General features: G+C 38.0%; 1 protein-coding gene and 3 non-coding genes across 4 annotated transcripts in view; 3 read left to right on the plus strand and 1 right to left on the minus strand.

The window, feature by feature from the left end:
- LOC111261551 (NT-3 growth factor receptor) overlaps window positions 1–25,639 on the minus strand; it is a 145,588-nt gene that overhangs the window by 28,436 nt on the left and 91,513 nt on the right. The window contains exons 5-6 of the mRNA XM_086968753.1: window positions 12,136–12,252; window positions 7,644–7,828 (exon numbers count right to left, since the gene is read on the minus strand). Of these exons, the coding sequence (XP_086824879.1) occupies window positions 7,644–7,828; window positions 12,136–12,252 (302 nt within the window). The remainder of the gene's footprint in view (window positions 1–7,643; window positions 7,829–12,135; window positions 12,253–25,639) is intronic.
- On the plus strand, window positions 17,349–17,420 carry TRNAT-CGU (transfer RNA threonine (anticodon CGU)). Its single transcript has one exon. It is a non-coding gene; the product is annotated as a tRNA-Thr (tRNA).
- TRNAS-UGA (transfer RNA serine (anticodon UGA)) lies at window positions 18,321–18,402 on the plus strand. Its single transcript has one exon. It is a non-coding gene; the product is annotated as a tRNA-Ser (tRNA).
- TRNAS-CGA (transfer RNA serine (anticodon CGA)) lies at window positions 20,858–20,939 on the plus strand. The gene has a single exon. It is a non-coding gene; the product is annotated as a tRNA-Ser (tRNA).

Genomic DNA, 25,639 nt, shown 5'->3' on the forward strand with positions numbered 1-25,639 from the left:
GGTCAGTCACTTACAAATGGAGTGCACACCAATGCACACATATATAAAAGTAATTTTCGCTATCAATATGAATGTGTAAATACAATATTTTGTCCTTTATTACAGTTGTTTATTACTGAATCGTATCGTCGAAATAAGGTACGACTTAGTCAAATGTACCTGCAATGTTTCGCCGGATTTTTACAAAAAAGCCGCAAAAATTATGACATCAAAAGAAAAGTGCCCCAGTTCAAGTGCATATATCTATCTATCTATCTATATCCGTATAAAAACGAGCTCTCTATATATATAGTGGACCTACGCACACAAAGAACATTTACGTATATATGTGCACTATTTTATCTGTTAGAAACTTCGCTCTTACGCCTCAGTACCATGGCTCCGTTGAATTTATGGATTATAATCAATTCGTTCCGACTGGTATCTTACCAACGAAAAGAGATTACAGAAAACGCACAGGAAGCTACACACACCCGTACTTGCTGCGCAGTTCCCTTCATTCGCTTGACGATAAAAAAAAAGAGCCAACAACGTGGAAAAGATAACGTTAAAGACACGTATACTTACAACGATAATGTACCAAGGGTAAGACGACGTCTATAAATAATTACCCTACTGCGTATTTATGCGTCACTGTAGATTAAGATTCCGAACATGCATAAGACGACTTTGTCAGAAACTTTGAAGGTAAAAAAACAGCCAAGAAATAGTTAGCGTCCACAGCAGCAGCATCTGATCAAACCTAGGGTCACCAGGGAGGAATAGCGCGGTAACAATAACACCGACGAATGCTTAAAATGGAAAACCACCACTTGACACGTCGACTTATCTAATCTATGATTAATTTTAACATGGAAATCGGTTTTCGCGCGGTCAATTATCAACGGAGAACACTCACAACCAAAGAAGCTTAGAGAAGCAAATATGTGTGGCTAAGCAAGATACAGATCAGCATCTGGCGAACACGGGTTTGTCTACGGTTCCACAGGCTGATCTGACACACGCAAATAAAAAAATTACGTATTAGTATACAGCAAATAACTGGAAAGTAAAGTTGCGGGAAGTGGGTCATAGGATGTTTCTGTTCGCTGATACGACGGGAGCGTCTTGATTGTGTTAAAGAGTAACGTTCACGCCGACGGTTAGATCGGCGGCCGCATCTGGCTGAGCGAAGCAGGACATAGGCAACCGACCATGCTGAACCACTGAAAGCTGGACGATTAAATTGGGACATTACTACGTTACGGCCAGTGTCAAAATGGAAACCTGGGCCACGAACTATCGTACCCATATGGAGGAGGATAAGCCAACTAACTTAAACGTGTAGCTATCATATTTCTTCTATTATCTATGACGAGCTAAAGCTGACATCCATGGTAAGCAAACTTATCACGTTGCATCAGTCACTTGTTCTCCCTGTTCATTTTTGTTCCTACTTGACTCCTAGTAGGACCTTAAGGAGTACGGCTGTGGAATTTTGTTGCCGGCATTGTTCGTCTCTATCCTCTTCTGAAACATCTCCTATTTTATTTCCTATTTTTTCATTAAATAAGAAGTGCTCGTGACGCGAGCAGGACAAAAAACAATTTGCTGTTCCGACTTAATTTCTCAAGCATCTAAATACAATTGAAAGAGGAACAGATATTTTCTTCGAATTGTTTTAAAGCGGAAAGGATCTATTTGAAGAGAGGAAGGGCAACTAGAATTTTGTCGACGATGGCGCATAATACAGAGGCAAAAAATTTCACAGTAAACAACAGAAGCAAGTAGACACGGACACACATAAATAACATACATATGTATTTTTCGTACACACACACACACACTCCCGACAACATATATATAAACGTGACGTCCAAGTCAGCGATGTATCACTAGGTCTGTGGGCCCAGCAGACACTAAACAGTTGTTCACTGCTCTCTATACAAAATTAAGTAAATATGAGATTTGTCATAACCCTTGCGGTGATAGCCGTTCTTCTCGGAACAGTTTTTGCCGGTTATAAAGGCTGGAGTGGCGCAGGTTGGCATGGGGGCTACTACGGGGGTGGTTTCGGTGGAGGTGGATGGAAGGGCGGATACGGTGGATGGCGAAGTAGCGGAGGTGGCTGGAAGGGCGGATATGGTGGATGGTACAGTAGCGGCGGTTTCGGCGGAGGCTATGGCAAAGGCGGCGGATGGTATCGATGGTAGATCTGTTGCCAGAAACGAATCAAACAAACTTGAAGGAGAACTCATTGGTGGAGATCCGTCTCGCGACTCTTGACTTCGTCCATCTAACACAGTAACTGTCTTTGCTAGATATCATGATCTACGCGCAGTCTGTTTATTGCAATTAATAAAAATGATGCACATGTGCACTGTGTACTATTATTGTGTATGTTGTTTTTATTTACGTTTCTATGTCACACATGCATATTGTTGTCCTAGTACATTTTGTTTCAATTCAATTGTTATGTAAATTACTTTGTGAAGATGGCCTAAAAGGCCTTTAGCTCATCCTATGTATGAGGCTTTTTTCAGACTACATTAAAAGCCTAATGATGTTCTTTAAGAGATAGTTTTTCTCTAACAAGGTATAAATTAGCATTTTCAAATATTTTGAAGAAGACCCATTTATTATTGTTTTAGTATTTCTGGCTTAGAAGCAGTCGCCACATGGATGATTCCGTAAAAACGTCATAAATAAATGTTTGTAGCTTGTTCAATGGGTGATGCATCTTTTGTTTCACCTTTTCAAAATCTTATCAAGGTTTTCGTAGGGGTTTTGTTGCACGCTTTCTTTTGCCAGGTACGATAGCCATTTTAAATGTAGTACAAAAGACTCTTATAAGCTAGATTTTTTAAGCAGGGAGTTTGATCGTGTACCATATGCAAGCGTATACGAGCCTTTTCGGCTATGATTTAATAGTCAACAGCTGAAGCACCAACTAGTGTTCCAACTGAAGCGATCTTAACAAGAAGTTTTACGTGCTAGACTGCTACAAATTTAAAAAAAAAAAAAAAAAAAAGGAGAAGCCATGTATACGCTGTTATTGCAGCTAACGGAAATAATTTTTCCATATCAGTAAAACAACAACATCAACAATAAGAGCCATAATGGTAATGGCGATAATTGACAAATGGGAGAAAGGCACAACTACGCTATGCGTTCAGAACAATTCGCTATAAGTATGGCCATATTACACTACGTGAATGTATAACTTCGGCGGAAAGATGACTCATACGTACAGGCTCAATGTTTCTATGGTACCACGTTCAGTAGTCAGATGTCTTCTGCTGGGGTATTTCCATATACTTCGAACTGAGGTCATCACGTGGCGGATCGTTATGAAAATAGCAGTCATGAAAACGAATCTCTATTCTGTGTAGGCACAGAATTTCAGCGCAAAAATCAGCGTTCGCTGACAGAATAAACAGCTTATCCAGACAGATTTATTTTAGCTACCAGCCACTGTTACCATCACCCCTTTGGAAGTCAAACCATGTTCTGTCCGCTGCTCCTAACCGCATCGTGTAAAGCCTGGGCGGAGTCTGCCTACTATCGTCGCAGTCTACAATACCAAGTCAATCAAACAACTAACAACCAGCACAACGACACAGAGTACAAAATAGGGAAGGAACAACAGAGGGGAACTAGCTCGAGTTAAATAGCTGGACGAGAAAGACATAATAGAGTTTGAGACCCAAGATAAAGATAGTCGTTGCGTTTGTTGCCCTTGTTTATGGACTGTGCCATGAGTTACGGCGGAGACGGTTTCGGTGGAGAAGGAAGCTGTAGAAGGGGTGGCCGGAGGAGGTGTTGGCAACGGCGGCGGCGGCAGCTATGGTATACACAGAGCAAATGGAGAGCGATGGTCATTTTGTCAACACCAGCATTCAGTAATTCGCTTAAATCGGTAATTTTGATGACTACGTTTGTGGTGATAAAAGTTGTAGTGATCATGGCGGCTACCGTAAGTAGGCAGAAGAGAAAACTAGTGAACTCCAACGGCTTTTTTGTATCATGAAAGGAAATCAGGTAACGCAGATGTACATCATACGCAGATACGTTAAATAACGAACACAATGGGGCAATTACTTAATTACTGATTGTATAAAGAGACAACCATATATAGCACCTGTGTATCTGTTCAACAGAGTTTGTATGTTTAGGTGGTAGATTTTTACATCGCCGTAAAAGCTGGCCTTGTATGCAGTGTTCGAACAGTTGGCGAATCAATTCAAGTAACTGGATACACAGCATGTACATAGAGCAAAAAAAGCGAAACTTCTAAGAAAAAAAAGAAGCAGAATTTTTCAAGTGCTGCTCAGACGCTTTACCAGGAAGTGTTTTAACGTAACCTCGGCAAATAGTTGGCCGCACAGCGTCGAAACATTCCCATTTTTACGCAGTTCTATAGCGGCCTCGAACTCTAGCTTTCTATGTCTCTATAGAGTGCGTATCAATGAAAGTAGTTTTTGAATTCGTTATTTGATTTTATATAAAAATGAAAAGAAGGCATTGGCGCATGTTATATGGCTGGTGGATAACAGAAACTTTCGTATTCATGTGCCTGTAGCCGCCTTGTCTTGCTAGCTGTAAAAGAGGGTTAGGCTAGAATTGCTTAGTATCTAAGCGACAGATGACCATAATCGAGGAGCCACATGGGACGAAAGCCTTAGTGCAGTTCATCGTTCATCAGGAAGCAAACTGAGGACTCAAAAGAAACCCAGTTTGCTAACCGCGATGCAGGGCGGGGTCGTTTTCACCATACTGAGGTCTCATTTTTTGTAGCGCTTTCAATCGGCTGGTTTTGTGATGAATATGAGAGTGTCATTCAGAGCAGCAGCAGCAGCAGCAGCAACATGAATAGCAACTTTTACAATATAGTTATAAAATATAGGGCGTTCCACGTATTAAAGAAAAGATCGATGTGTAGTTAACGATTTCAGCATCGAGATGAGCAAGCAGTACGTACGTTCAGGCAGACGTTGATCAAGTCTGTATTTAATTGCGATTAGTCATTTCCTATCTAGAAGACTGATTAAATATTACCGAAGATGTATAGTTTAAACCCAGAAGGGTTCAATAGAATATACAGAAAAGGAAATTTGTGGCGAAAGGCTGCCAGATCGAGTGGCTTTTATAATGTTGCGCAGACGCCTCCCTCAGAACTGAGACTTCATGCTGTCATCTATAGGTTTTACACCACCGCTTTTCGATGCTAAATATCAGATAAAATTTGTCATACTTCTTCGAGGTCATAAATGTTCGCCAATCGTGCGAAACGTTAAATTAAAAAGTAAAGCTTGAACTTAACGACAAGTAGAGATAGACAAGAAATGGAAGGGAACAACTTTTTAATTGCTCAATTCGTTTACCTCAGTTATCTGTATACCTCAGCATACCTCAGTATATCTGATTATACTAGAGTGCACATAGTTTGTGAATAATTCCACGGTTCACGTGACTCCCCGAATCAGATTTTCAATCTTGTCACGCCTCCAGCTTTAAAAAATTATTTAAAAAAAAAAAAAAAAAAAAAACGGTTGTGATACAAAAGACAGGCATCGTAGAACTATTATTAATTATTATGCATTATGGATAGGGCGACACTCACATCTACGGCTAACAACCTCTTTAAGATCTCTGTTGTACGAGTCCAGGCGGTTATGGTCCTTCATTTCTGAGAACCTTTTGCCTGGGAACAAAATCCTTCTATTACACATCTAACTTTCCCTGCGCAAACGGACCAGTGTCAATGAAGGCGCATGATTAAAATAAGGCAGTGGCATTGTAAAACATACCTTCTAAGGTATTTTCTCTTGTTAGTCAAAAGGCCTCGCAACCTCTAATCGAAAACTGAGATGCGGACTAAATCTGAGTCCACCGTATGGGGAGCCCTACATCGTATTTTCCTATATAGTATAGCGGCGGTATTTTAAGGTGCATCAGTGACCTGTTTGAGACGAAGAGAAAGGTTAAACTGTGGCACGGCAATTAAAGTAAGGCTTACAAAGAAACATAATCATCTCGAGTTATTTGCGCAATAAACTAGCGTTCGCTTAATTCTGTTTTGGTTAAGGCGACGAACGACGTGACGACATATAATATATGCATGATGTGGATTTTTAGACTGACAGGTTGTTTTCTCTTTTCATGAAAAAAAACTATTCGTTAGAATCAGGTATTCGAAAATCAGGAAATCGAAAATGGATAAGGTTATGAGGCTGGTAGGAAAACTTATTTATGTTAATATCCACTTGAATTTGCCAGGCCGGATAGTATGCCATTATATCTAAACTAACTCGATTGTGCCACACGAATCTTACCAGGATCAATACAATTGAAGAAACTTTATTTCATGTTTATCTGCATAGAAAACGTGCCACACAAGCAAGCCAAATATCCAGGAAGCGCTCCGCCTTCCCTGGATAATTGGCAGAGTTTGTCCACTCTTAAAATGCGCTACATGTTAACACCAGCTACAAATTCTACCCTCACCGTAGCGTAAACAGGTTTAATCGACTTGTCAAACTTTAAAGAAAGATGTCCATTTAAGGAACTACCCTCTGTCTCGCGGCACCTTTGCGCAACGGCGCACTGCATTGATCGGTTGTTATTATTATAATTATAAATCTGCTACGATGCAAAAAATTTCTTCTGTTTTAAAGCACCGTCTTGGAGAGCGTTCGCTTTCAAGGAGATGTCTAATGCGGTAAAAAAAAAAAAAAAAAAAAAAAAAAAACTTGTGGACAACCAAACGATGATATTCGTTTTTGCTTGTTGTTATATTTTTTGCCTTTAGATGAAAGCAGTATGCTAGCAGACACGCTACTATAACCTAGTTACTAACGACTGTGAATTGAAAATTGAATGTTTTAGCCTTTCACGTGTATAGTTCTAGAGCACATTAGATGGTCGTAGTCTTATGATAGGACTAAACGTTTACACAACAGTGCGTTCTGAGGCGCCGATAAAACTGTTACGAAGTAATTGCCCTGTTTGTTCCTTGTTGCCTAGCCCTCTTTAGACGTCCCATTTACTGATAGTTGAATATTAGTTTATACAGTTAAGAAGTTATTTCAATACATTTGTTATTCAGTTTTAGTAATCAAATGTTACATTACTTCGAACTCTTACGATGGCTCAAAGCTGTGTGATGTAAAAAATGTTATGGGAACAACTCAAGATATCTGCCATATGTATCGTTACGACTCTATATCAGAAAAAGTGAAACTCTGCTTCTGTTTACTAAATACATACACAACCATCGAAAATTCGTTTTTACGTATAATTATACACCTAGGTCCATTAACTGCATAAACACGTCGTAATAAACCTGTTCCTGACCTTGGCTTCCTCAATAAGGCTTCCATACTTTTGCCTCAAATTAATTCATAGCCGACTGCTAGACACAATTATGTTGGCATAGTACTATATAAAAAACAAACTCATTCACATAGCAGCATTCAATAGTTCTCAATCGTTCGCCTAACAATGGATCTACTCTGCTTTTAACTACGGTAAGTCTGCTTTTTGTCTTTCATAGCTGCAGAATGTGTCGACAGCAGTGTAAAAAAATCAAGGACAACCAAGAAGGAATAGACCTTGTCTTTGTAGATCATCTATCGTTATCTGCAAGCCGTTCGTGCACTAACCTTTATAGACGACGCCGATCAGTTTAAGGATATTCGGGTGCGAGAAGTTGGCCATTATGAGAACTTCCCGCTCGAAGTCGGCCAGTGCCTCGTGAGAGGCTGAGTCCTTGAGGACTTTTACTGCAACGTTCAGTGTGCTACCATCTAGTTGTGTGTATAGTGCCCGATGCACTTTACCAAAACACCTGCACGGAGAGAAGGAGCGAAGTGATCAAATGTGAGATCAGGCTAAATAAAATACGCCTCGTTTAAATTACGCCGTTCCGCTGATTTTACTGAATAAATATTGCTATTAAATGCGATCTGTTGACTTCCAGAGATCAGAAGCAATAGACAACTCACTGATGTCTCTATCTGCACGTATATGCTGTCATCGCTAGGTAGTTGACTGACTGTACGTATCGACAGGTATCATATGGTATTGGCGATCTAGCTAAGGCTACTTCAGTCCTAACGCAGTTTGTTTCTAGATACTTGAAAAGCCAGTTACCGCAAGAAATTTTTTACCTACTTAACGAACTACAGCTTGTCAATTTAAGCATTGCTTTCATGATTAAGGAAACCTACCTACCTACCTACCTTATGAACTATACAGAAGCAGGTGAGCCCAAAGCCCGGGTATATTAGTATATAGTATACAAAGGTTATCAATATGAAAAATACTTATTTATTATAGTGTATCTGATTATAGTAGGATCAAAATTGTATCTTAACAATATATCGGTAGCAAGGGTATGACAAAGAATTGTTCTAACGCTCAGTATGATAAATTTCATGCCCTTATATGTAGCCAAACCGGATCACTGAGCCAACTGGTATATATATGCATTTTTCTTTTTATAAAATATAGACTAATTATTAATAATTTTCCGATACTATCGTAAAGTGTGCTCTAGAGAAAAGGTAAGAAAAATCCAGTTTCGTCACTTTCGACACAGAGTGGTATAGTAAGTTCATATCGCATTTTGCAGAAATGCGATTTTTGACCTTATAGCTATAATCGATGTAATGTTCGGAGCTCATATTTATTATGACAAAAATTCAAGCCGTCAAATTTTGTACGATTTTTTATAATTTTTCTAATATGTATATGCGGAGAGAACACCTTAAATTTGACCTCAAACTAGGCCTGTTATACAGCTTCTTATCTGTATGTACTTTAAGGTACTTCCCTAACGATAACCGAACTACAATAACATTTTTAGATTTCACGAATATAGACGTACTTTCTAAGCAGATTTTGTTATACACAAATTTTCTGAGAAGCAATCATAAGAGTTTAAAAATAATACTTAAAATGCATTAGTTAATGATAGGAAAACTCCTTATAAAGAACCCTTTTTCGGCCAGTTTTCATCTAGAAAGATCACAATTATTTAAAAAACGTACCCAAAGGACAATAAACCATACATGGCACTCGAAAACGTAAAAACCAGATTAACGACGAGTTGACCATTCCGTCGCAGCTGTAAAAAATTTTAAATTGGCAGTGTGTGTTATGAAAAATTGACAACATGGAAAGTAACGATTGCTTCCTGCTTCGAACCATCCAGCTACAAACGAGTACAAAGCTAAATTTAACGTAATCTAGTACGTTCTTCGGTATTTTCACGTGTAGTCTGGATCTTGAGTGACCAACTCGCTGCGTTCATCATTTTGAATCCCAGCTTGAAGTTCGATTTCCCAGAAAAATGTCTAGTGAAACCTGGGTTGCTTTCGCAAAAGTAGGTGAACTTTTTATCAAAATACCATTTCCGTTAGTTTCTGTGTGGATATTGAATATTCTTGCTACATGTTTAATAAATAAGTTTTACAGATGAGCAGTACACGTGTATGTAGATTAAGCCACCCTGTATACACAGTTGTTGAATGACGTACTAAATATATATGTTTTATAAGCTGCAAATAAAGCCATCCCCCGAAGCCTTTTCAAAGTGCTGTTCTTCAGAGCTCCTCATACAGAGTTAGTCTTAAAATTAGCAAATGCGTCATCTAGTAAATGGTTGTTAATATTCAGAAAGGCTAAAGCAAGCTGAAGTTATGAAACTCGCACAGAAAAAAAAAAAAAGCATATGTTTTCATTGAAGTTTCATTGAAGGAAGTCTCATTTAGCAATTGTGATAAATTCTATTGAAAGTTTTACCTTTCATAAATCACTATTTAAGGTTATTGCACGTTCGCGACAACTAAAGTTACTTAGAAATTATCTTGTCGGCTTTCCCTCCAGGCCAACGATGCAAGTAAACGAGAAGCCAAACGCTTTAAAGAAGTTTCAAAACAAGGTTTACAAAAAAGTTTCAAAACAGAGTTATCGGTGACATTAATTACTGGACCAGTGAAATTAGGTACTGGTTATCGCTACAGGTTCAAATGTTAAAGCTTAATGTAGGTAACAGCTGCCATACAAATATCAACAAAAGTATTAAACAGGTTACTTTGTGGTATTTTGTAGTATCGTTGCTCATTACATAATCTCAATTAGATAATTTTTCATTATATTTTTCCAAATAAATATTCGTCGTTTTGGATAATATATAAGCGAAATTCAAAAAAAAAGCAAGGGCAACCCAATTTGCACGCAAATCACTCGATTTTTTTAACTCTTTAATTAGAAAATATGGATTAGCAATACATTTTTTTTTAAGCTATTCCCTACTCTATGGCGATAACGATAATGATTATGGTTATTATTATTATTATTGTGCAACTGAAGTTAACTAACATATAATATATTTATGTGTTCTTGCACATAAAGTATAATTAACTGATTTGTTGTAATAAACACATATATTAGTAAATTAATTTTCATTTCGTAACATACATTATTGTGCATCCTTGACCCTTTATAAAAAATGCACTAATCATTATTTTACTTCCTATTTATTATAATATATTCAGACTTCACATAAGCTTCTCATGTTGTGCTTCACTCATCAACAAGAATAGCACGCATATCGAAAAATCATGTACGGGTCATTGTCGAGGGGCGACTGGCTGCACATTTTGCTCGCCTGACACAGCTTTTTCACTCAGTAAATATCTTGGGTCCACTTCTGGTTGCAATGACGTCAGCAAAAGCAGGATAATAACAGGAGCATGCTAGCAAAGATGTCTAAGAACAATAGATGTTTGGTTGGCATCCATTTAACCTTTCTACGGGAGCTTCGAAAGCATCGTCGAGGCCATTTTGCGGTCGCTTAGTACGTCTCTGCGATGAAATAGTAGTATGTGCACACCTCAGTGGAGCAAGAAACTGAGTTGTTGGTCAGATAACGACTGCTGGTGAAATTTTGTCAAAGAAAGCAATCTCCGTTCAATAGCCACAGCTTACCAACTCCCATTTCTCTCCCTCTCGCTATATATATATATATATATATATATATATATATTGCCCCCTCTATTTTTCACTTATCACCTCCACGAAGAAGAAAAGGCTTCGTCGACAAGGAGGTCTTTGTAATCTCTTGCAATGGTCATCGTCGATGAAAGGAAAATGACAACGCCAGGCCCAACAGTTCCTAGGCCTTCACCAGGCCCCCAAGGCAGTCGTCGGTGGCCTGTCGTCCAACACCCTTGTCTACTACTTCTTTCCATTTATTGACTCCACGTCAATAGTACTCGGTGGATAAACGGGTTCCGCAGTACGTCGTCCGTGAACAGTTTTCGTCTTTAAAAAACGATCTCACATCTTTTGTCATTCCATCTATAAATTTTCTCGAATGTCACTGAGTATTGTCCAAAGCAGTGCATCAAGTGCACAATAGTCTTATACCTCCCAGGCTACAGACATTGCAGGCCTCTGATTGGATCGCTTCAACTCACGATAGGTACAGCAGGCCTTCCACTCAATTTTCTGTATTACTCCCAATTTGATTCGGCCCTTCCCGACTAGTAACGTAAAATCCAAGTCAACTTTGAAATTTACTTACGAAGGACAAATTAACGAAACAAAAGCTATCAGAATAGGTGAAATATCGCGAAGAGGGTACAAAACACAAGGTGATAATTAATAAATTTATAAACACTATATCCAATATAGGTCATGCATAAAATGCTTTCATATACGTGTACTCTTTTCCTATTGGGCCGATGCGATATATGTACCATCTTGAAAGGTAGATGTTTGTTTGTTTTCTCCCTATCTACCATATAAATGTTATATTTGTCACACTAGTCCTATTTACAACACGGCGATAACGTATGGGCTATCTGATTGCAGGGTAATATACTATCCCTAATAATCGATGCTGGTGTTACAGTGTGAGAAAAACTTCTAATATACAATTGTAAAAATGTTAAGCTAACAGTTCGGATAAAATTGAGGCAGTATTTGTATCAAACAGATAGTTGCTTACTTTTCTAAAAATAAGCGCACCTTTCCATTTTTTAAGGCTCCTATCTGTCCTTACTGCAAGCTTAGTGTCTTGCCAAGTATATATATATGTATATATAGAAGCAGGTATACTTTTACTGTAGGTTACGCTGAACTCACCCCTCTCCGATCTTTTCAATAAATTCAACTTTCTCTTGGTCAATTTCAAATTCGTGTAGAACTCGTTTGAACGGAGTGTCCAAATGGGTCGGATGGTACGCGGGATTCGTCACATACCTGTAATAGAGTTATTTATTGTATATATACATTTAACATAATGATGCAGAAATATATAGGCAGATCATTTTTTAAAAAGTATCGCAACATTATCAGAGTTTTAGGTTACCCAGGCCTCTCGCTTACATTCGCCTGATCCTATTATTATTAACGGTAAATCATCTTAGTTTTGCGTGCGTTACTGCCATGAAGAAATGGTCAGAAAACGGCAACAAACAACAAAAAATCAATTGCTGAGAACACTGTCTATAATCGGATGTACAAAGTGAATCTTCTCTCGATGGATTTGCAGAAATTGATCTACGACAGACACGCAAATGTTTTTGGTAATAAAACGAACATGTTTGGGGATCTTCTACTTTACTGTACCAGATTTCTCCCAGCCCTGTAGCCCACACGTGGCCCTGAACGGGTCCCCTTTGATCTCGGCACATAGCGATAAGTTCCTATGAGTTTGAGACATAAACAGCATCTCGGATAGTCTGGTCTTCTTAGAGTCAGTCTTCTACATAGACCAATGCCGATTAATGGTATATATTTTGTTCGATTAATGTTTCAATGAACCTGTACTGGCCAGCATGAAAAAGTAATCTTCGTGTCATACACTGGGAATTTAGATCCGGTTCTTAAAGAATATAAACGCGGCTAGAATATTCATAAAACTCATACATAGTGGCATCTAAAAGCATCATAATTTAGAAACCAATATGCGTAAAGCAGAACTAATTACAATAAGCTTCGGTACCTAAACCGATAATAATACACCCAATATATGACACGATTTATTGGTCAACACAGATAGTTCACCCGCGGCGGCCCAGTTTCTTCTGTCTTGTCGGGTGAATTCGTTTGGTCTGAGCTCCAGCCTAAAATTCGACTATCTACAGACACTTGCAGAGCACCCCGCTCTTCACATATTCGAAACACATCAAAGCTGCATGACGGCGTGACCTGTCTGTCGCCTTTTTAACGAATTTTGTACGTATTAAGGGGGTTTACCTGTCTACGAAATCCGCTCTTTTCGTACTGAAGTATGAACTAAATTGGAAAATGCGTATTATCACTAATAGTTTAGTTTCACATTATGTAAGACAAAGTACACATGCTTCCAATTGAATAGAACTGCCTTCAAAACAGCGAACCTCACGCCTTTTGAATGTCTAGACGTTCCACGTGTGTCAGCAATGAATAAAGCAACACTGCATTGTAGATTTAAAGGAAACGAAAAATCTGCAGAAAGTATCACTTGGTCAGCTTGGTTGGACCTGAGCATCGATTTACGAAAGGAGTACTCGAAAAACGTCCAACGCAGGAATAGGACACAGAGCAACAGATTAAACTATCTGCCCAAGCTCTATTGGTGTTGACTCTCTAAATGTCCCACAATCATGCGGCCCAATACAGGATCGTTACATGCAAACCGTAACACAGATGCACGTTGTGGTAAAGTTTCGAGCTTAATATTTTGCCTGCGACTAGTTTGAGCGATTTATATTTACCATTACGTTTTTTTCTTCTCCGCAGCAGAACTACTTGGAAATTCTACTTGCGCCTATCTCGTTATGGCGGAGCGCATGTATCTCCATCCAGTACTTAAGTCCTGCGACGCGTATTATCTAACAAACTTGTTTCAAAATAACTCCACGCAGCGAGTATGCTTGTATAACATACAAGAAGCAAAATTAAGCCTTTGCTGTAAAATGGGAACGAGGCTAGGTCTGAATTCAATTTGTAATGGAAGTTTAGTCATGAATACCGCAAATAAATGCATTTCAATAATCATCTAGACGCTCGTCAACGCCTATCCTTTGGAAGCAGCATTGAGAAGTGCCTTGCGAGGTTCTCAAAAGCTACAATATGCTACAACGAACTCGAAGAGGCTTCTGCAGCTCAAAACGTAGCGGAGATCTGAAAGGCGAGTGCGTGGCCAGATTGGAAAGCTACTTCTGGGCATTTTTTGGACTAGCGTGGTCATGGTTACAAATTGATAACACGCTTACATAATCGACCTCTTTAAAGTAATTACTTATATTCTATAACCGGTAACAAGCCACCTTTGTGTTTCTCTCTACAATTCTAAACTCAACTAATTACGAGACTCTGCGACGCGGAATGATTTGCTAGTTAACAGGTACGTCTGAAATTAATATATCGAAGTCCGACTCGCCCATAGAACCTCATAATCCAGCTTTTCACAAGTGAAGATAGGCCGCCCACGTGCTGGGCTAAACCTGTAGGTGTTCGCTGCTAGTATCGAGCTGGACGGTGAGATCTTATTTACTTTATCGCTGGCATGCTGTCTTGCCGATTACCTGATTCCCTGAGCGTACGCATAAGCCCCTATACACAAAAAGTGATGAACGCTATTATAACCTTTGCATCGACAGGGTTATTCACCCGTAGTAGAGAGCCCTTTGTTTGTATACTGTGTTTATAGCAGACAACTTATATACTGAGACATATTAAGACAAATCCGCGGCAAATGTTTGCCACCGCTAAATCATAGCACAGATTAGTCCGCCGTATTGTAGTATAAGCCGGTAAATAGTCTTTTGGCTTTTGACATCTCAAAATCTGCCTGCACTACTGTCTATGAGGGTTGCGCGAATTGTCGTCTCTACTTCGCTGAAATGTTTTGGAAAAAAGTAACGTATAGACTATATTTGGGCTAGCACTTGATGCAGATGATAGCATTTGATGTATTTCTCATTTTATGGGAGAATATTCCTTTTTACTAATTTTCCTACTACTTTTTATTCACCTCCCACAATTTAACTTAGAGCTGGATATTCGTTCGAAGTCTCAAGTTAGGCCTGGATTAGCGACTATGCAGCAACGAAATTGGTCGTGTTTTCCCGAACTCAGACTCGCTTTATAAACTATGTCTAATGCTTAAGCACAATAGTATACGCTATATCCATTATACTTTATGTTTATATTCGCTAACGTACAATCCAAGTTTCACCAATCATATTATATGTCACGTTACCATTTCGGGTTAGCTTGCCGAATAAATAAATCATACAATGTTATATACAATGGAAATAGGGTTTATAATCGTTTATATACCATTAAGATTTCGTATGGACGAGTTTTACGGCTGTCAGCGGAGATGTACAACAGGCTAAGCAAATTTAGTAGAAGAGCTTAAACGAATTATATTGACATATCCTAATATAAACGATGCCGCTATTTCTCGAGCTCACAAATAGCGGTTATATCTGAACATACCATCCAACTGTCGGCATCCGACTGTAAACACAAATTACTATAGACTTTGTTGATAGAATTTGGGCATCCTCGATGAAGACTTGTTTTCAAAAGCGAACGACTAATACAATTGGGTTTATGCCGAACCCAAAATAAATAGGTTTCTTATCAGTTCAAGCGTACGGTTTAAATAGATTTTCCGACAGTGTGTCTGTGCGGTCGATCCGGTGACCCCTATTGTTTACCATTTGCTAACACCCCTTAGTTATGGCTGGTCCGACATAATCGAAACAAATCCCACTACGCCAGGTTCGAACGCCGTCCCGTAATGCTGGCAGCATAAACACCGACGTAGCGATCCTAATAAAGCCGAAGATCATATGCATCCTATTCCGGCGCTACATAAAATCGTTAGATTCGTCCCTCGTTATTATATATATCTCAATGAGGAGAGGTTCAGTTCGACTTGAATTCGGTCAACGAAGCGAGAAAGAACCTTTATATTTTTAACGCTTGTCACTCTAGTGGAAAATTGTATTTACAAATATTTCAAAGAACAATGCCAGATATTTAAATATGAACTGAAAGCCCAAAGAAAGATATCGCGAAAAAATTTGTGGGTTATGAGCCTTTAAGTTAGTTTGTACGGCCGTATTCACACTACTCATAGTTTATCGCGAACTAGACAAACCACAAGGTGAAGCTAGTTGTTTGAAGGACATACGAAAATTCACTTTCAAATAAGGTTATAGAACGGCATACGAACAAAAATAGATGCTGAACACTTTTCTTAAATTTTGTAATCAATATATACACTGTTACGGGCAGTCTAGTCCGGTCTCAATAAAAGCTAGCTGGATAAAGGGTTATGGATACATTACACGGTATGAATTGATGTTCTACAAGAGACTGCTGTGAATTTATCAACTAACTTCGAAATTTACATTTTTGCTGTAGTCAAAATGACTATTACGCATTAAAACGCCTAAAAACCAAAACATTTAGGGTGAAATTCAAATAAGACTGGAGCGAGCAACGCAAAACTGAACACTTTGAGTAAGTATAGCCTGGCCTGTTAAATTGGCCTATTTGTGTTCCGTTAAATTTTCTGCCGGCGTTCCAGGCAACCGTTCGAAATTTAGCATTCGATCCTAATCAATTATCAGTTTGGCCACTGTCTCTTTCTATAATTTTGTGCTGCCTTCGACTTTTAGTAGTACTTAACATATTGTTTTCGAACGAACCGATGCTAACCGTTACCGAAAACGCTGAGTCGAGTTCGAAATCTCATAGACAGCGTATGGTTGATAAAGAACTGGCGCAAGAATAAAGCGGCTTTGACTTTATTCGTATGCAGAAATATTTTACTTAAATAACTTAGAAAGTTTTCGAGGACATTAACAAGTGGGCGGCTAATATCGTTTGAGGATTTTTATTTAATTCAATCAATCAGACGAATTCATATACGCTTGTCATTTGCAAACCATCTAATTGGTCCGGGAGACGTTCGTTGCTATTTAAATGTTTATAAAGAGATTAAACAATGGAGTTTTCTGAAATTTAATCAGCTCGTACTGCTAATAAGATATGCTAATAATAAGATATCGATGCAGTAGTCTGCTAAATTTATTTCAGCTAAGAGTTATGACATCCATTGCATTCAAAATATAGACGAAAAACCCCATCCCGTTAGTATGTGTAATAATTATATATCATAAGTCTATTTCTGTGCATTTGAAATCAGACAATTCTATCATGACATGATTCCAAGTTGCGTGTGCCTAACAGCAAGCAAAGCAGGTCGTTGGCCGAAGGTGAAATTCCGTTAATTTCAATAATGTAGAACAAATTCAGAAGACATCTTATTTTCGGGCGACGTTAAACATGGCTCCGTGGCCAAGTGGTAAGGCGTCTGTCTCGTAAACAGAAGATCGCGGGTTCGAACCCCGCCGGGGCCTCGAGCATTATTTTAGGGAAAAATATTGACTTTCCATCTTATTGTATCACATCTTATCAGAAAGAGTATATTGTTTAGGTTATTATACGATTACGTAAAAGTTTCATGAAGATTTCACGGCTGCGTAGTAAATATACACTTTGAGACCACTCTAATCCCTTGACGTCTTACCATTTAGTTCTTATATATTCTATGTATTATAATTAGACGCCAGCAGCATTTCTATACATTTACAAAGATGATCTATGCAAGGACACAATTGGTAGAAAAAAGTTCTGTTGTTCTGCCCGGGGCGAATGCCGGTGGTCCCACATATATTCTATCATTCACCTATTACCATTGTTCTATTTCTGTTCGTGTGCCCTCTCCACGTCAGGGGGTCTCCATGACAACGCGGTGTGAAGACTGAGGCCGCCGTAAGCGGAGCTAGAAACGGCGGTAGCATCGCTGCTTGAGCAAAATCGGCATGAATGCCTTTAGCATAGTAAAATAATTACAACTATTTAGAAAACGAACAACGTTTTTGCGCTTACCCACTTCTAAATTCAATTTTTCACCCACATGCAGTATTTGATAGTTGTCTTTATACTAATTCATCGCTAACGTAGTTTTATAACTGGTACAACATCCTAGAGAGGGCGCTATGGTCTGTAGGCATCAGGAGCCATTTTTGACGGTGAACGTCACCACTAAAAGTGTTTTTGTTCACCAGTGAACGCTAGGTCCGTCAGTTCTATACATAAATAAACATCAGTAAGTTCTGTCGCTGAGGGTTAAATAATTTAATATTTCGTACCGTACGTTATAGAAAAAGTTCCAATAGGTGTAGTAAAGAGCACAAATACCAACTGGGCCGGTAAGTTAGTGATCTAAACACGCTGGACCACGACTTGCCACCTGAGCAGTCGTGGCCGAGCGGTTAAGGCGTTGGACTTGAAATCCAATGGGGTTTCCCCGCGCAGGTTCGAATCCTGCCGGCTGCGGTAATTTTTTGTTTTAATTGAGTATCTTTTACTGAACACGGTTCTGAGTAATAGCATATCTATGCTCTAGCCCTTAAGAGAAGTAAGTTTATTACATGATGGCAACCATAACAAACATCAATATAATTTTGACAACGGAGTTATACACACAACATAAGGTGTTACAAATAGTATTATTTTTTTTAATTTTTTGTAAAAAGATTTTTCGATGAACCAAAATTCCTTGGGTCTTTTACCACCTTTGAAGGTTTATTTTATATGGTAATTGACTACTCATAAAGTCAATGTAGCATACATTGTGTAGTTTAGAATGAGGTTCTATACATTGACATTACGTTAACGTTGAATGGATGAATAAATGTTTCGATTCATAATTGTTAATAATAATGATATATTTACAAGAGTTAGAAAAATAGCTTTTTAGTTTTCTCGTTTAAACTTAGCATAAAACATCAGCGGCTTTTCCCATGATCCTCATTATTGCCATTATTGTGAAAAATTTAAACTGTTGAATCAGTTTAGTACCATGGTGATTAGTTACGCTGTAAGCATTATACATACTTTAACTACCTCATAACTTAATTTGCGATTAAATACACTACGAAAAAAAGTAACTTACTAAAAGTAAGCTTAGTAGAGCCGTTCATTATATGTAAAAAGCAATTTATCGTTCAAATAACTTGTAGAATAATAATCCTCAAATAATTGCAGAAACGTATAGTGTCCATTCTGCTTATGTACGTAATATTATGCATGCTAGTGAATCTCTCATACGTCTAATTATTATATGATAAGTAATATCGTATATAATATACAGTAAGTAGATTATATAAAGTCGATTAATAGTAGTAGTTATCGTTAATAGCAACGTTTTTGCGTATATTCCTATTTTGCCTTTTTTGTTCGATATCGCAAAATATATACATTTATATATAGATATTCCTCACTGGTAAAACTGTAGCGGTGTCTAATTAGGAGATAATTTTGTATGCACTCATATATTGATGTGAATAGAACGTAATTTCACTGTTATCAACCTTTATGCCATCAACCATTAAAAATCAAATCACACTACTGGCGGGAGGACAAACAAATAGAGATGTACCATTTCTAGAGGCGAGTTACAAAAATCGATGCCTTTTATGTAGCTGTTGGAAAAACTACCTTATAAGGTATAAATAGCTATAGCTATTTTTGTTAAAGCCGTTCTAAATATTGAAGCTATATAAAGTTTGCTGTAGAAAACAGGAGGTTCCCAAAAAAATTTTATTAAATTTGATCAATCTGTAGATAGACTTATTCAAACATAAATATAAATATGCTAGATGAGGATCATAACGAATACGTAAATGCAAACACTCTTATTGTTTGAGTGCACTGGTTAATAACAACCCGTGTCTATTTTGTGCAGGGTTGACGATGTAATTAGTGGGGGTGAAACAAACCTGCTATAGCAAATATATATAAGATAAGAAATGAGGATAATATAAACAAAAGTAATGTTACATATTTTTTATCATGAAACTTATAAAATAGTTCACTTATATAACCTAAACTATCATTTTGCTCTTGGTCTGCACTATATGTTTGAACATTTCATGAAATAAGTACACAGAAAAGCGAACTCCAGTTTGGCTTTCTTAATCAAAAACATCTGATTACGAGCTTGTTTTGGTAAGTTAGGTTACGACGACAGCTGGCCCTTGTTAAGTCGATGCTCGATTTGGAATAAAATCTTTTTCATTGAAAATCGTTTGTTTAATAATAACAAGTAATGGAAACCTGCCATGGGATCTGTTACCTACACATTTTTAATTTAGGTTGAGTATTTATTAAATCCAGATTGAAAATTAGCAGTGAATTCCTGAAGAATTACTGTTTATTTCAATTATATTAGAACCACGAGTGGTACCTTTGATAAAAAAAAACCGAACGAAAATAAAATTTTTAGTTTAGAGATTAATTTAAATAGATCTTCAAAAAAAATAATCTTCAAAACTTTGCTCGAGCGGTTACCCGAATAAAAATTCTAACTTAATATCAGGTTTTTATTAACAGCTGTGCGTCTCATAATTCTTCCAGTAAAAATGTTACAGTGTAAGAAAAAAAAATATTGGTTTTATATTTCCCATAAGGGCAGTTAGCTCTAGTGCATATTTCTGAAAATGCAAGAAAACCAGCTCTAATGCTGAAGAATACTATTGTGGACCACTATGGGTTGCTTAAAATATGTAACATATTTCAAGAAAGTGCGACTAATTAAATTAAATTGTTACTTTTTTACTTACAACCCGTTTAAACCCCACTTCGACCGATTCTGCTACCAAAAGCAGTACTCAACGAAACAACCCCTTCTACGGAAATACACACTAAGCACGTTGCTAAAACACGTTCCCTGCAGGTAAATCAATTCGATTGATTTGTAAACTTGCTAGCGATTGTTTTCGCCAATCGTGCAGTTGTGGCCGAGTGGTTAAGGCGTTGGACTCGAAATCCAATGGGGTTTCCCCGCGCAGGTTCGAATCCTGCCGACTGCGATAGCTTTTACAGAGGCGGCCTGTTATTCTCACAAGACCCTGGTAATGCGCATGCAGTGGTGTTTTGAGGGCCGGAGCTAAAGGTTCGCCAGAAACTCGTCGTCGGTACGCCATATGAGGCGGATTGCCAATATTGCGAAGTGGCTGTAACTCGTAAATGAAAGTACACTTTTACAATTAATGAGGAAGAATATAAAAGAAGTATGTTGAGAGAAGGGTCTTGAATGCAAGCCAAGTTGTCCGTCTTGCCATAGACCATCGTGGCAGACACCAAAGCATCCTGTAAATTCGTTACATCCTCTAAATTAGTGATATTTAGCTTTTCTGACATAGGTTAAGAATTAAGATGGTACCTATGGTTCAGAAGCAATGTTTGGACCAACAACGTTGCTACTTAACTGATCAGAAGTCTTTCTTATTTTGCATCTTTGAAAAGTTGTTGAACAACTCAATGTTAATTTATAAATGATTTCGGAAATACATATGCTAAGGGCTAATTTGCTTGTGCAGGATGTTTTAAAAAAACAATAATTGCAATCATTGTGTATTTGGTGGTAGAGTTAGGCCAGACAGTAACCTATAACACAGCTAGCGTAACTTTCATTACGCATTTTATCGGCATTACTTTCACCCCTTTTACAGAAAGAATTCAGTGTCCTATTTGAAAACACCAAACTCGCTGTTAATGGAATCAACTTCAGTGATGCATAGCCCGTGATGGCATCCCTCAAGACGACGCGAGCGAGATACGACAACATTTTTTTTAACAACTTTAACCCTGGTCGCGCCTTCTGGAAAATTTAGATTTCGAAGTAACGTTTACCTATACTATGCTATCTTAGCGAAATTAAAAGTTGATTGGAGCTCGTAGTGCACTATAAGAGCTAACGCCCCTTTTGCCTAGCATACTAAAATTATATGCAGCATCCTCAATACATTAAAACTAACAAAGACATTTGCCCCGCTTAAAGCTTAATTGTAATTTCACAAAGGCAAAAAATTTCCAATCGTACCCAAATCTATTTGTTGCCTGAGTTTGCATAAAGGGGGCCCTGATCTGTTCCCGACAGTGCCATTACACGTCATTGCGTAATAGTTCGAACCGACGTCCATTGATGAAACTCGAAAGAATCACGATCTAAGTTTACCTAATTTAAGCAAGCTATATAGCCCACTTATACAGATTACTTACCTAATGAACTAATTGGGGTAAAAAAAGGACAATATTTATTCGAAAAGTACGCGCAGAAATGTAATAATAATATTAATAAAATTGATGCATGTTCTAAGAGGGCGCATATTTCTATACCTTAGAACATATTTTCGCTCGTTTCACGTGTAAAACTATAGTAGAGAACTATCTTTGCTTAAATTAAGTCGTAGCTAGCCCTTCATTGTACTACGTACTATTCAGAACAGGTTTTTTTTATAACAGCTTACGAATCGAACAGAAGACGCTTGACCCAGATTTAGAAAATCTTACTCATATATAATAGAAAGCGAAACGACAAAATGGTTGACTAAGGACGAAAATAACTATGTGTAGATGTCGATTAAACATTGGTCATGCATAAAGGATAAACATACCTTCAAACCTGTTTTTATCATAACAATATAGTATGAAACTTGATTAAAAAAACTTATCAACAAACCGTGACGTACCAATGCAACGATATTTAATAGTGAAGATTTTGCCACCTGCATGTCCTGGCGCGCGAAAAAACGAACGCGAAGAAAAACACGAGGACGACTCATTTAACGTAGTATAGTAGGCAAAAAGCACTATCTATATAGACGGTCATGTCAATAGCCGGTATATCGAGTGCTCTTACCTTGTCAATAGTTTGAACTAACAGTGAATAAGGACTAATCAATTCGACGACACCAGCCTGAGGCACGACAGATTCAACAAGCAAGAGGAAGCCTCGACATCGAGCGATCACACATTGGTGACTCGTAACTTGTTAATCATAAAAAACCGTTTACAAACAAAAAAATATATAAGTCGTCATAGAGGAACTATGTGTAGAGTTTTATTTTGCCGATATGGGCCGTTAATTGAGGGGTCAATATTGATAATTCAAGAATAAGACCAACATGGTACGAGCGTGATATGAGACAATACCGACGAAAAATTATTCATTTCCAGTGCTGAAAGTACTACATATCAAATCGGCTATCAATACAACTAAAAGTAAGCTGCTGTTGTTTTACAGCCTGACCTTTTTTTTTAGCATCTGCTTAAAGGCTGATTTTCTCCCAGTGTATCATGTACTTCGCCCACATGAGACAAATTGCATGATCTCGTGCTTTCTCTCAAGAGCACCGTAAATTCCGGTCAAAACTCTTTTTCATCTACTAAGGATTACTTTTCCGGTTCTGTCTTGATTTTTTTTTAAACATAAAGCTTTTTGGCGAGTCTGTGCGATCATGTCTCAATAAATTGTGCTTAATAGTTTGATATCCAAGAATACATCTTATTTTATTGCTTCATTCATTCTAATCCATGGTAAAACGCAGCCAATGAAATTTCGTCGAAAAGATCCTCCAACGAAAAAGTACTTATCATAAGTAGCATAAAAAGCCTAAACTTAGGATTATGAGAGTCTGTTGGGAGTGGGCCGGTGGAATAACACTGGAATTAATATTCTTGAGTTAAACGTTTTTCTGTGGATTCGACATTGAGTGCTGTAAATTAAATGTTTCCTTCATAATTCTACATTTATGTAATATGCCCAGAAATGTACAGAATATATAAAATATGCTATAAGAATTTCATGTTTGATACATCCTGGTTTTAAATGAGCACTTTTTGTATGACAAAAAACTCACGCGCGACGCCCCGTATGCACAAGTACGTCTATTAGCGAAACTTCCAAACAGCGGGGGGCCTCATGTTAACTCTGTCTCCGCCTGATTTATTGACATATTTTCAAGCTTGATAGCGAATAACCCACAACACGGGTTAGGCAAAAGCTCGATATATAATGTCTCATAATACACCATGAAAAAGCCTGGGTCGTGTTGTAGAAGAACAGTACCCATTTTATTTTGCCGAATAGAGCGTGAAAAATATTTCTGCCGCACAAGTTATCTTCAACTTACGCAACCGTAAAGCAACGCAGTACCACAACTTCCAAGACGCTTTGTTATGTCGATCCAAGCGAATCAGATTCTCGTTCAACCCGTGATTATATCAGCTTGTCAGAGTCAAGATATGTTGAGATGCATCCCCAAAAAGCAGGTTACTTATATAATTCAATATATCCCTGTGAAGACCCTGAATGTGTTTTACGCAAGCTATATTAAAGCAGTGTGCAATTGCTTTTAATTTCGATGCAGTGCAAAGAGCGCCTTTATGTAATCCTTGACAGATATTCAGTTGAAATGGTCAAGCGTCAGTCTATGAGATCAGCAGGCCTGAATGCTACGTCATTTTATGATTCGGAAATTAAGTATCAATTTGGGCAGACAGAGATAGAACGAAATCGGGGGTACGTTAGCCGGAGAACATTTATTACAAGTAAGACTTCGACGGGTAAATAAGTCTTCCTATGATACACGTATTGTTGCAGACCTGAGCAGGTGAGGACAGTTTAATTTCTGTGTCAGGAATCTGCCGAGATTTGATTTGTTGGCTTTTTACGAGAAGTCCCTGTGTTAGCTGCTCTTCACGTGATATATCAAAAGCAATAGTATTACCCAGATAAAATTGGGTGCCTATAGAACGCGGTGATCATGAATGGAAAGACAAACGCTGATATTCTTAAACTTTAAATTTTAACTACCGACGAATAGTACTCAACAAGTAAAGGTAAGATGAAACAGAAGGGCAATGCAAACTTATCAATTAATGGGCACTTAAATGTGAGGGAAATATTTATTCCGAACGAGTAATTCACTGTTCTACCCAGCATGGATAACAGCAAGGAGGTCATCAAGATGGAGCCTTCTTATCGCTGTGTCAATATTTCAGATGAAATTGTCATACACTCAGAGCATGTCTGCCCAAATGCAGGCTTGCGAGCCCACTAGAATCGTTTCCCAACCCGTACCCTGGCAATGATACATATATATTATATATTTTCTACCCCGTGTCATTTACACTTCCAAGGGTTGCCTTAGTAGACCTGTACGCCAGGATGTGTATCTCGATTCACACAAACGCTTCAAGTAGAATTTTGCACTGGCTATGTATTCATGAGACGTTTGAAATGTACAACCTATCTAATGATTTTCTGTGATTGGTTTGTGGACCTGAACAAAACTGTCACCTTTTCAATATTTTCTATGTCACAGTTCTCTGCCATTTTCTCCCTGCATTCGCTTACTGGCTAATTAATACGTTCCGTTTCCAATACTCAATTGATACGCATCTAGCCGATCTTTGTGTTATGCCAAGCCGTGAAATAGAATTTAATATAAATGCTAGCCTTTGAGGTGGTAATAGCAACCCGAAGTAAAACTTTGTAGTAGATTGACTCCTTTTTCCCCGTGCCGCTTTAAGGGATTGAAGCTTTTCTCCTTGGATTTTATCGATTGGTGTCTGTAAGAAGCGGGTTCGGAAACAGACCAAGCCGCTAGAAGTAATACGAAAGGAAGATGGCGCAAGCTTTGCAATCGGAAGTAGGATACTGAAAAACTTCAGGGAGAAATGCAGTGGGCCCTTTCGAAATACTATTTTTTATTTTTTTACATAT

Source organism: Varroa jacobsoni, unplaced genomic scaffold (assembly GCF_002532875.2).
Source record: "Varroa jacobsoni isolate VJ856 unplaced genomic scaffold, vjacob_1.0 scaffold_568, whole genome shotgun sequence".
Taxonomy (NCBI): domain Eukaryota; kingdom Metazoa; phylum Arthropoda; class Arachnida; order Mesostigmata; family Varroidae; genus Varroa; species Varroa jacobsoni.